The sequence below is a fragment of the Ictalurus punctatus genome, chromosome 28, assembly GCF_001660625.3.
Source record: "Ictalurus punctatus breed USDA103 chromosome 28, Coco_2.0, whole genome shotgun sequence".
Lineage (NCBI taxonomy): Eukaryota > Metazoa > Chordata > Actinopteri > Siluriformes > Ictaluridae > Ictalurus > Ictalurus punctatus.
Window position 1 is genome coordinate 17,313,458 of NC_030443.2, and position 13,229 is coordinate 17,326,686.

A 13,229-nucleotide genomic window follows, 5' to 3' on the forward strand; every position below is an offset into this window, starting at 1 on the left:
ATATAAGGAGTCTCCAGTGTCAGGACGTTTTTACACCACAGGAACGTTTTCAGGACAGAGGAGATGACGCATTCTAGGTTTACATCTAACATCACAAGCTGCGTTTGCTTCGTTGTGTATGCTCTATAATTCTTTTATTTCATTTTAATTACTTAATACGTTACCGTTAATAAATTGTTAATACGTTGAATGTTAATTGCTTCGTAATAGAGTGCAATCAAACCAACGTGAGTGTTCTTCACACACTAGTCATTTATGATTAATAATTTAACACCGTTTAGCCATTCGATACGACAACATAACTCCCGAGAAGTTAAACCAACTGCATGGCGAACCTAAGGAACTGCATTTTTTTTTTTCTGCCCTCAGGCTTACCCCGAGTTTCCAGTGAGCTGATTGGATCAGACAGTGATGTCATTGTGTTGTTTAAGCTATGTTTAGTCAGTCTATGATCCTTTTCTGATCAGTATTCATAGATTTTAGTCACCTCCATTTAGTGTCCCTGAGAAAAGCTGGTTTACTGACAACACACAAAAGATCCACCCCCTCCTCCTTGGTCCTGTAAAAAAAAAAAAAAAAAAACTTCTCCCCTTTTTTTTTTATTTTTTATTATTCTCTTCTTTCTTTTCTTCTCGCGTACTTTCTCAGCGCTTGCTTTCTCATCGATTAAAAAGAATTTTTAACTACTAAACCTTTTTCCTCTTGTCATTTTACAAGCCCGGCCCCTCCCTTTCGCTTTTTTCACGTCTTGCACTCACTCTGTGGGTAAGAAAAAAAAGAGAGGGAGAGGGAGAATGACCGAGATAGGGCCCGAGGAAAGGGAAAAGAGAGGAAAAATGTAAAGCTTTAATTTTTCCTACAACTGTGTCTGCTGTGTCTTTGTACTATTCTGAGGCGAGGGCCGAGGCGGAGAAAAGGACCTGCACGTCGCTAGACACTGGGGAGGGGGCCATCCGAGAGACTCTCGCGTTCTCGCCGTGGTTTAATTTATTTGAACTTTTAATCTAATTATTAACTATTTGCAGTGATCCCCGGCATTGTTACGCAGGCGAGGCCTGCTCTTTCGGGGCGCCCTCGCACCCTTCGGGGCGCTCCCAGGATATGGGAATGGGGAGTCTGACAAAGGAACATGTCTGAAAATATTTTGTCAAGTCTCTTTTTTACGTGTCATTCTAACAGGGCTTTTACACCCACAGCCGAGAATGGGCGACCTGAACCGCTCCATTCGTCCGTGATTGGCAACTGCAAGCATGCTAAATGCTAATGAGGCTCCCAGATGCATAGAAAAGGGGGAGTAGGCGGTTAAGGGTAGAAAACGATCAGCACTTTTTTTTTTTTTTTTACTTCTTCTCCCTGTTCAAAAGAATCCTCGAGCCCTCTCTTGTCTTTCTTCCAGTCGCTCCAGATCTCCACCCTAAGCCTGGTCTATTGCATCGTTTCCACCTTTGGCCTCCGAGTTGCTCATTTCATGCTATGAATAAGTAGCCTATTGACAGTGATTTATTTATGGCGCTCCAAAGGATGTGGGGTGAAAGGAGCGAGAGCTGGACCAGGCATGGTGGCTCGTAGATAGTGTTAGTCTGTGCCAGAGTGTTCAACTGTGTCCTATTTGTCTTTTTGTTTCTTTTTTTTTTTTATACCGTGGATGTCTTTCATGTAGTGAGGCGGTGAAAGCATCCGAACTCATTACTCACGTAAAAGTGCAATTACTCATCAAAATAAATCCTCGAAGCTTAAGTCTTCACTCAACTTAACAATAGAAAAATAGAAACTTTTTAAATTGACTGAAAGGGTTAAAACCCCACCCTTGCATATTAATCTTCACAATTAACACGTGATGATCTTCAGCGACGTCCAAGATTTATTTTAGAATTGCATCCTGTGTCGGTTTTTTTCTGAGTTTTGTTTCCTACAATGCCCACAATACCGTTCAACTAACTGCTGATGGTGGCGCCGTCGGGATTTAGCCCTCAGTTCATCTCTACCTAAAGAGCACGATGCAGCGGCGCTTTAGTCAGTTAGTCTTTACCTCGAACGTCTCATAGATCGTCAACTAGCCGAGTCTCTGCTGTAACTTGGAGTAACTGCGTCTTATACTGTAGCTGCGTTGCATTCTGGGACTTTAAGTCCAACCTTTGCACCAACGTCTCCATCACTTCTACGCTGAATTTCTCGTTAACGTGACGTTGAAGATCTCTGGAAAGTTCTGAACTGAAACTCTCATCTGTTAAAGTTTAGATCTGAAGCCTGTTACTGTCCTAACTTTCTCTCTCTCTCTCTCTCTCTCTCTCTCTCTCTCTCTCTCTCTATTTCCCTCTCTCTCTCGCTCGCTCTCAAGAGATCATGGTGACACAATAGCTGGAGTGTGTAATTAAATTACTGAAGGCTCTGCTCACGATTTCACAGCCTTAAGAGTAGTAAAGCTTTTGAATTTATAAGTGCTTTTCTTCAGCGCTGCTATTCACCTCTTCCCACCACTCCTCCCAAATCACTCCATCCCTCCTCCAGTTCTCTTCAGCTCCGTATTGAGTTTAGGTGCTTTTCTTCCCAAGCCAAATTGGCTGGTCTTTACCATTTGGAAGAGAAAAAGCTCAAGCTAAGGACTCTAACTTGTCCAGGAACCCTAACTACTTGGCTCATTAGATTAGTTGGCAGGGTTTTTTTTTTTTTCTTGTTTAAATAAATAAATACATTTGCATTACAGATGCTTAAAACTGTCAATCATCAATTCTAAAGATCACTTTTTAGTCGTTATAATGGTAGAACGTCATTGATCTTCAGAAGATGTTCAATTAAGCAAGGAAGCTAGTAATGTTATTATTGTAAGTGTAATGTATGAGGTCATAATACAGGGGGTCCGAAAAGTCAGGAACCATCCATCCATCCATCCAATTTCTATACCTCTTATCCTATCCCAGGGAACTCTGGTCAAAAGGCGTGGAGAAAAAAAACACTATAATTTTAGAAAATCAGTGCAAATGTATAGGGGCACTAACTTTTTCATGTCACTAATATGTATGTCTATGGTTTTGCTTCATACTTTGAAAAATGCTGACTCATAAATGGAAAACTGTTTGTGACAGGTGTACCGGTCAAGGTGAGCCACCTGAAAGAAGGAACGTCCAAAGACACGCCGCTGGACATCTTCAACTACCTGAATGAAATAGGGTAAGTTACTGGCACATTGGTATATCTTTGAAATGCTATATGGGACACTGTTTTATATATGTGTGTGTGTGTGCGTGTGTGCATGTTTTCTTTTTTCTTTCCTCGCAGAGGAAAGCATGGAGTCGGCCGAATCGACATCGTGGAAAACCGCTTCGTCGGAATGAAGTCCAGAGGTATTTACAGTAACATCCATGTGACCTCAAAGGTCTAGGCTTCTTTACATCCAGAAAACATGGATTTAAACGGTGCAAAGAGTGCAAGACTGACCAGTGAATCCACTTCCGTTCAATTTTACCACATACTGGCCACATTTTATTTGAGATTTGCTTGTCGCTTTGGTCTAAACGAAAGATGAAAGTGTTTGCTGTAGAAACTGCAGAAAGCGGAACTGACAGCCTGTGTAGTGAAGTGAGAGATCGCGCGTGTGCTCTGAGAGCTGCGCGTGTGCACGTGTTGTGATTCTTCAGCTGGACGCCGAGTCATTTCTGAGTAACGGATTTGGAAACGTCTCTCGGGTTGACGGTTGTCGACGGAATAATGCTGAACAGATGTGCGGTGGACCTGGCAACCCTCCTCTGGCCATTAGCGCTCTGTTTGTGTTTGTTGTTCCCGTTGGCTCAAGCTCGCAGTCAGCTGTCACACTGTCAGTCAGGATGAAGTCTGAAACCTTCCAAAGCCAAAACCTGTCAGGAATGTCGCAGATTTATATCCACCTGCTGATGTCGTATCTGTAAGAGCTGTAAACACATTAACTGTTTTGGTTTTTTTTTTAAAATAAGAAAGCATGGCATAAACAACATGTTTCTTCAGGCATAGCTGCTTATTTTTATTGCCCTGTGTGGAAAATCATCTGCAGTGTGATATCACACACATCTTCTATTCACCGCCATGATTACCTCTAAACAAAATAATAACGTTCATTATTTGCATATTATTATTTGTAATAACGCATAAGGAGTGCATTCAGGGAAATCGAGTGTATTTTTAAAAATTTTATTATTATTAATAATAATTACCATGAATCATTAGCAGAGTTGATTATTCATTGGGTTGTTTATGCTTTTGAAAATCCCAGACTCTTTCAAAACGAACCCATTTATTATTGTACAATATACTGTACAAGGACTTTAAAATACACTTATTGAGAAGTTTAAAAAAAAAAAAAAAGAGCTAAAAATGAATAAATAATCCAAATAGCATGAAATTATAATAATGTTTATAATGTCATGATTTTAGTTGGGTTTTCAGACTGTAGTAGAAAAAAAACAACTCGGGCTTCGGACAAAGGTCTATTAAAAATGAACGATCATTTATTTATTTATTTATTATTTTGAGGTTTATAGATAAATATATAAATAAATAACAATTAATGTTTTATTAAATATATATATACAGTGTTTCAAAAATCAACAGATAAGAATAATATTCTATTATATGATAATATATTTTGCAATAATATAGGAATTGGTCATTGTTGCAAATATCAATGATTTTTATGCTTTAATAATTCAATTCCAGTTTATGTGTTTATAGGATTTGGAAATGTCCCTGTTTTCCTAAAAGGAAACACCCCAAAGCACTGAACACCCCCCCCCACGTCCAAAAAAGAAGTATCCTTATCCCGTCATTGGCCGTTAGCGGGATCAGATCATGCCTCAGGTTATGTGCACTTGAGTGTAATCTGTGTGTGTATTTCTGTGTGACGGAGACTTTGAAGTGTTAAAACCGTGGCGTTAATTCCACACTGCTGTCTGGGAGAGAGTTGAATCTGCTCAGATAGCGGTGAGAATGCTAAGCTGCTTCGCCGTACCTGTGTTAGCAGGGCGGGACGCCCAAAGGGCCACGAGCCAAGCGAGGTGTAGTTTAACCACACACACACACACACACACACACACACACACACACACACACACCTCTGTCTCACTAGGCTACCTTTTTTTTCTCCTTCTCTGTCTTATTCTCACACACATATATATACACACACACACACACACACACACACTTTAAAAGATTAATGCTTGCAAATCAGCAGGCTTTTGTCTAGATAATCTGTGCTAGCCAGTCTGTTCCTTTAGGGAGCTTAATTCAGGGAGAGTTATCAGATGCCCCCTTACGGAACTGGAGCACTTTAGCTCTTTGGCTCTGGCCTCACTTAAATCCACAGAGCCTTAATGTATCAGATTGCCAGCTTTCAGTGCTTAAAAGATCAGTCGTCTTTTTTAAGTCCTGTTTTGAGCAGAAGGCTCTATGGTCATTCAGCTTTCCCTCTGCCGGCCTGAGGCCTGCTTCCCCAATTAAGAGCTTTGTGATCTAGAGGAATGCTCGCTAGAAACCTGTGGATAAAATTCAGATTTAAATACAGACACTTGGTTCTTGTTCCACCTTTTTAGTTAGAGACTGCTTATAGGCGAGAGAATACGGCTGCTAATAAACTGAGAAATACAGCACCTAGCTAGATATCTAGCTAGCATATCTTGAGTACATACAATGTAAAAGAAGAATGACACTAGGAAATGAGACAAAACTGTAGACAATATCAACTTTTACCTCATACATGTTGGTAATTTGCTATAAAAAGATTCACAGCAGCTAAATTTTCACTGTAATCATGGTTAGCATCAACTGCAAACACTAGCCTAATAGAACGAAGTATATTTCTATGTATTATTTATTCATGAATTGTGCTTATAACATGAACACACTATACAGTCATCACTCAAGTGTATAGAACAGAATAGAATGAGACATACGGAGCTGAGTCTATATCTAGCTAGCGTATCTTGAATACGATGAGACAAATCTGTAGCAAATGTCAACATTTACCTCAGATATGTTAGTAACATGTTATAAAAAGCCTCAGGGGAACTAAATTAACACTGTTAGCATCAACTGCAATCTGAACTTACTTGTTGGGTTTTATTACATGACCCTAATTGAACAAAGCATACAGTTGTGCTCATATGTTTACATACGCCTTGCATAATCTTAAGAATTAAGAAAAAAGCGTGTGTAAACTTTCGTGTTCAACCGGTTCATTTGTGTAAATTCAGTTATTATTGTGTCTTGTGGACTATATGTAAACATCTGCTATGCGAAATAGCTTTATTCAGGGCAGGACTAAATAAAAAAAAACTAAATGCAATTTTAATTGTTCCTCTTACTTTTATTTTATTTTGAATTATTAACATTGTTTCAGATTCTGCGAGGGGTATGTAAATTTATGAGCACAACTGTATGTATATGGATATGCTCTATTGGAACCGGAGAATTTGGGCTTTTAACATGAATACATTCGTCGTGAATAGGATACTGTTGCTAAGCAACTGAGAAATACAGCACCAAGTACAGAGTGTATCTAGCTAGCGTATCTTGTATACAAACAACGTAAAGGATGAATGACACCAGAAATTAGTCAAAACTGTAGGGAATGTCAATGTTTACCTCAGATATGTTAGGAAATGGTTATAAAAATGTTTTAAAAAGGCACAGGGCAAATAAAATGACACTATATATATATATATATATATATATATATATATATATATATATATATATATATATATATATATATATATATATATACACACTTAGCATTAACATTGTTACAGCTTGTAAAGCTATTTGTTGAACATGACCCTAACTGCTCACATCATACATATATCCTTATGAGAACCCACCTCATTTCTGAAACTACTTCCTGTTTGAAACAAATGACTAGGTTCTAGAGTTATTATGTGGTAGTAAATAGAAACAGTAACGAGAACTTAAAAGTTTGGATCTCATGAAGCAGCTTAGGATCTTGGGTTCATCCAAGACAGACAATACCTATGAAAGATTGTCTCCTTGATTTAATATGTGCCAAAGTATAAACCTGTTCAAATAGATCAAATTTTAGCCTCCCGTCTTCCTGTCTCGCTTCTCTTTATACAGCTGAGTGACAGCTTCATTTGTGCAAAGTTAAAATATCCGTCTCCCACGCGCACACACACGGATGTTGTAAATTGCAGGGTGGAAGAGTCAGGGCCGTAGATCTTGGCAGCTGAGAGTTGTTACCTTATCATTTCCGCTCGTTACTCTGTCTATAACAGGTGATGGACAGCATGGCGGTCAGCAGACTTCATTATCTTAATGATCATACCTGGACATGAGACCAGACTCAGACTCTTTCGGCATCTTCTAGACAATTTGACAGCTCTATTTGTTTAGAATGTCTGCTCTTCTGTTCGGATATAATGCTCCTACGTGTCCAATTCTCGTTCTTGTTTCCTGTCAGGTATCTACGAGACCCCTGGAGGCACCATTCTATATCACGCTCACCTGGACATCGAGGCTTTCACCATGGACAGAGAGGTCAGGCGCATCAAGCAAGGGCTGGGCATCAAGTTCGCCGAGCTTTTGTATAATGGTATGAAGCAAATAACTGAGCCAGGTCTTTTTATATATATATATATATATATATTTTTTTTTTTTAACATAAATGTTAAATTTGTGTTATTCATAACAACAAAAACCTGCTTATTAAATATTATATTGATACTAAAATCACATTTATTGGCACACGAAGCAGTAAAACGTCTGAATATTCCGGAACGAAGCGAAAAAGATCTATTATACGAACATGTTCTATTTACTTCTTTTATAATAACACAAACGCCAGTCGTAATCGATTGTTTTGTGGAAAGCTCTCTGATCTCCTTTTGTTCAAAATTCAAGTTTAATATTAATACGCTTAGAGATACAGGGCGCGTAACAGATGTTACATAATAACATAATAACAATAAAACCCGAATGTGAGAACCTAGCTGATCACACACACCTCCTCTCCTCCTTTCGCTCTCACACTGAGCCTCCTCCTTTATTCTCCATCTTTCTCCGGCTCAGGTGTCCTAATCCCTCCGTCTCAGGCAGCGGGTTGCTCTCTGGCCCGTCTTCCCTTCCCATAATAGGATTTGAACTCATTAGCGGCTGATTACAGATCAGTCTCTCTGCAATTAAAGCCACATGGGAGTGAGAGCAGGCGCAGGGGAACGGAGCACCTTACAAAGGTGTGAACAGATTAAACTCATTAGAGTCCTGCGCTCGGGGGAAACGGAGGCGGCCGGAGCCGGAGAGGGAGCGCTCGGCCCCTGCCGTCCCGCAGAGAAGAGAGGGACGGCCGAACGGACGAACTAAACGCGGGGCTCTGTTCACACCTGCACACACTCACGGTCTCAGTAGACACTCTAATAGCAAGGGGGGAAATGGTGGGGGGTGTCGAAGAAAAAAAAACGCTGAAGCGTGCGTAGCTCATCTTACGAGTCTTTACACAATGGATCATAACGCTTAGACTTTCTAATCCACTTTTATTATGAATAAAACTAATAATTAGGCTGAATTGAATTCCGCTGACATTTCGAGGAATTCAGGCCAGGGTTATACCTGATCGTATCCTTGCTGACATCCATTTTCCAGTCATTTATTTTTTGGCATGAGATAAAAGGATCTTTTATGACTCTGCGTCCCTCTGCTGGAGATTAGCAGAAATATTACCAAGATACATAACTGAAAAAGATTATTCATACTTAGAATTTCATTCATTGTAGTGCTTACTTCTTCTTCCCAAGTATTTTCGGACATGCCTGATGCTTTGGAGCAGCAGAGAGCTATATTAAAAGCATGGACAGACTCTGATTGTTGTCATTAGCTGTGTCGTAAATCACATACTATGAGTTTTACATTTAGCGGTGTTTAGTAATCAATCGGTCCTGGAAGATTTGTACATAAAACTGACTTTTTACTAAGTTTTAAGGCTACATGAAAGGTTTATCAATTCATATACTAAGCATAAAAGGGAAACTACTCTCATTGGACCCTTCTTCTAGAAACGCTCCAAATTTACATTCCTAAAAAAGTTCCTGCAGTGGAACCACACCTCTTAAATACTAACCGGCCAACTGTCATCCAAGAGACTCCAAGTGTGTCGAATCTCTATATCTGTGGATGGAAGGATGAGATTTCCTCGACTGATGAATAATCCTGTATCTGTTTTTCCTGTATTGATTAATGCGTCCTTTCTCACCTATGCCAGGATTCTGGTACAGTCCGGAGTGTGAGTATGTGCGCCACTGCATTGCTAAGTCTCAGGAGAACGTAGAGGGCAAAGTGCAGCTGTCCGTGTTCAAAGGTCACGTCTACATCCTGGGCCGGGAATCACCCAAGTCTCTGTACAACGAAGAGCTTGTCAGGTAACCACCATGACTCCGTCTGTCTGTCTGTCTGGGCATGTTTTTGTATCTGGGTAGGGACTTTTGACCTAATCTGAACACTTCACTCGTCCATATGAGGAAAACTGCTTATTTATAAAAGCTGCAGCTTTTATTGAAAAAAAAAATATATATATATATATATATATATATATATATATATATATATATATATATAATATAAAACTAAAAGAGACAGCTATGCAAATGTTTCCATGGCGATGGCATCATGTGTTATACCATAGACAACATTAACTGAACCATTATAAAGTGCTAAAGAGTTGCTAAAGAAATTGGGAGAGCTGGTCACCTCAGATCAAGTCAAGTACCATTATTGTGATTAGATTCATCACCAACAGTTGAATGGAAGCCACTTGGTGAAAAAAAATATATAAATATGGTCCATTCTACTGCTACCGAACGGCAGCAGAAGTTGAGAACAAATACCATCTGGATGGAACATTACACAGAGCTTTGACTACACAGTATTTTTTATGTTTCCAGCATTAGGACCCAGGAGTTACTGATTCTTGTCTCCATGGTTCTTAATGAAGTGATTTATAAATTTTTTCCAGTTCTGCTGCCTGTTTTTCTTGCGAAAAAACGCATCAAACCATTTCAGATTAGTGACCAGAACCAGCGTAGGCACCTTGTCCTGCGTGTTGTGTCGCTTGGAACGGGTCACTCAGCATGTCATCCATTGAGCTGACGCCATCTGTAGAGGAACAAAAATCTACAAAGTACCAGTAGCTTTAGAAGGTGAAACAAATGTCAGATTCTTTCCTGTGATTTTTTTTCCATCCATCGTGTCGTCTTTTTTTTTTTTCCCCTTCTGCCTCGTCCTGGGAGAACAGTGAGTGTATTTAGTGCCGTGACCCCTGGACGCCCTCGGGGCGGGCTCAGAGCTGACCAAAGCAGAGCACCCATATGCCCAGGCCTCTCCTCTTGCCTCAGCTGTGCGCTAATGGCCCTCGCGGCCATGCTGGGGGAAGTGGCCCGTTTCATGCTGGTTAAGCGTGGAAGCGTTCGGTTGAAAGGTCACGTCAGTGGATGTCGCTTTGTGTTTCATCGAGACGTTCAAGAAGAAGTGAGCGCGCAAGAGAAGAAGAACGAACGTGAGATAGTCCTGGTCTGTCTCTCTCCCTGCGGTGACTCAACAGGGATCGGTAAATAGTGTCATTAGCACAGTGGTGTCCCTCACACGCTGTATCGATCCAGCAGAAATGTCACAATGCGGCTCACCAGTGATTACACTGACAGCTGTACATACAAAGAGTTACACCCTAGGATAAACACATACACACACAAGGTAGAGGAAGGGGGTCTGGTTTTACATCCCTTGCTACATTCAGTTCAGATCTTTCCCCAGACTTTTTTTTATTTTCCCCTACATCCTCCATTTCTTCTTTCCTAAAGGTCTAATTGTTGTGTTAGGCTTCTTACTAGGGTTCTGTGTGCAGCTCAGAGCAGCAGGTAGAAACTGCAGTAATTATAAAATACAGACAGGAAAAAGAAAATCAGATCAATAGGACCGTATTGTTGGATCGGGGAGGGGGGGGCAGGAAAAAGAGTACACTCTGAACATTTCTTGTATTCATTTGGCAGATGTGTTTATCTAAAGCAAGTTAAAGTGAGAGAGAATCCAATCCAAGCACAGAGCTGTTAAAGGAGACGACAATGAGACAAGTGCTACATGACCGATGCTCCTTTTCCTCAGGACCACCGAACCTTTTAATGAAATGTCCCGCATTCCCACCGGTTTGCGAGAAGAACCGTTATGTAATCCAATGTAGGAGTTTCGTAAGGAACAACATAAAACTAACCACTCTAGATGAGTGTACAGGATGTTTTTCTGCTTTAATGCAAACAGGTGACAATTATAAGGACCCCCTTTCGAAAGTTAAGCGTCCTTAACCATCCGGAGAACCCCTGAGGAGCCTTTTTTGTAGCACTGTTGATAAAGAACGAAGGAAGGATTTATGTGGAAATGTGACAAAAGTAGTAAAGGTGAAGAAAGTCGTTAGCGGCCTCGAACTTTTGGGGTTCCTCAACGCGATATTTGGATGCTTAATGTTTTTAGCTTTCTAATATAATTTCAGGGTTCTACATAGTACCTTTAAGGGTTCCACCAGTGGGACAAACTTTCAACCTTTCAGGTGCTAGGTGGAACCTTATTCTGTAAGAGTGCATTGTGTGATAAATTTCCAGTAAGCACTGTAAAAGTTTATTGCTTTGTCTCTGGAGGAACCCTTAAAAGGTTCTAAGTAGAACCCTATGTCAGATGGTTTTTCTTCCAGAGAGGTTCAATTAGCCTTGAAGAAGCTAAGAAGCAGTAACTATATGAAAAACCCTTTGGTTGCAATATTACTTTGTTGTTGTTTGTTTGTTTGTTTGTTTTTTCATTACTATTTCAGAGCTGTAGACAAGATCAGCTTGTTTTGCCATGGAGATGTATGGATTTAGATTTGGCGCCACCACGTTATTGGTAGAAAACGTCTAGTTACAAGGGTTAGAGCAAGTGCTAGTACTAGATGAACAAAACATCACATGACCATCATTCATCAGCACAGTCACTGTGAACCTCATGGAGAGTACCTGATTAAGCAGTCATTACCTGATTTCTCTCCTCTCTTTCCTCCAGCATGGATGTTCAGGGAGACTACGATCCTTCAGACGCCTCCGGCTTCATCAGGATCAATGCGGTCAGGTAGACGCAGACACTTTAACCTCATTAAATATGGATCTTATCTGTAATGGTGTATTTTAACTAGTCATTGCCTGCCAAAACCAATTTTCACTTTCTTTCTAATTCCTTTTAGGCTCCGAGAGCATCACAGGTTGCAGGGAGAAAGCCAGTTGAAGTAGTGACACTCCGAGCTTCACCTAAAATCAGCTTATACGTCTTAGCATACTGTTTTTCTGCTTTTAAATCTTAGATTACTTTATAGTATACTTTATATTTTTTTTGTACTGTGGCTTTCTGACGGTTTATTAAAAACACTGAAACCATCTCTACCATTTTATTGTTCTCTAACATATGGTTGATAGACACAAGTGCAAAGTCTCTGTATTGAGGCAGCATAATCGTCAATCCTTTACTGTTCATTTAAAAAAATTAAAAAATAAATAAAATGACCCTAGACCAGGGTCAAAGTAAAACAACGGAATAAGATGTAAGGCTCAAAATGAGGTACACATTTTCAGAGACATTGTGGTGTAGTTTAACAGATTTTTTGGGATTGTCGAGTTTCGAAATCAATTATTAAACACCACCTTCATAATAATAAGCTGTTGCATAAAAGAAGCCCTTCCAGAAAGCAACCCACAAAATGCAGTGTCATCTGAACTGCAGTTTGATTTGCATCGTGTTTAAGTCCAAAGCTGCACTTTTTGGCCGTGCAGACTATAACATGTTTGGCAAATTATGACGGCGAATCATTGATGCTTTGGAGCTGTTTTATGGCTGGTACCAGGTTATTTCAACTCGATACCAGGTTGCCTCTGCCACGAGGTAACGATTTTGCCCTTAGATCTTTCAAAAAGATAATGAACCTAAATGATTAGCACAGAAATGCTTGCAAGAACAAAAACAAAAACAAAAAAAACCTGTCCTGAGTTGAAACTTATTGGAAACTTTTGACTTCAAGATGGCCGCCACATACACAAGTCTAAGAACATAAAGGAGGTTGAAATAGAAAGGAACTACTTAAAGCAGGTTCCGAGATCCACTGCAAGGCTCTTCAGCCTTTTTAGACGTATCAGAAAGAAACTCAGTGATGCTATTCTTTCTTCTTCAGAATAAATTGCACTACTTCAGAA

At 40.0% G+C, this 13,229-nt stretch overlaps 1 protein-coding gene across 1 annotated transcript in view; it reads left to right on the top strand.

Annotated features, from left to right (window-relative positions):
* ass1 (argininosuccinate synthase 1) overlaps nt 1-12,419 on the top strand; it is a 26,862-nt gene extending 14,443 nt beyond the window's left edge. Inside the window, exons 10-15 of the mRNA XM_017460037.3 lie at nt 3,084-3,168; nt 3,277-3,341; nt 7,442-7,573; nt 9,236-9,392; nt 12,052-12,117; nt 12,230-12,419. Of these exons, the coding sequence (XP_017315526.1) occupies nt 3,084-3,168; nt 3,277-3,341; nt 7,442-7,573; nt 9,236-9,392; nt 12,052-12,117; nt 12,230-12,275 (551 nt within the window). The 3' untranslated portion in view covers nt 12,276-12,419. The remainder of the gene's footprint in view (nt 1-3,083; nt 3,169-3,276; nt 3,342-7,441; nt 7,574-9,235; nt 9,393-12,051; nt 12,118-12,229) is intronic.
* Nucleotides 12,420-13,229: the final 810 nt, after the last annotated feature.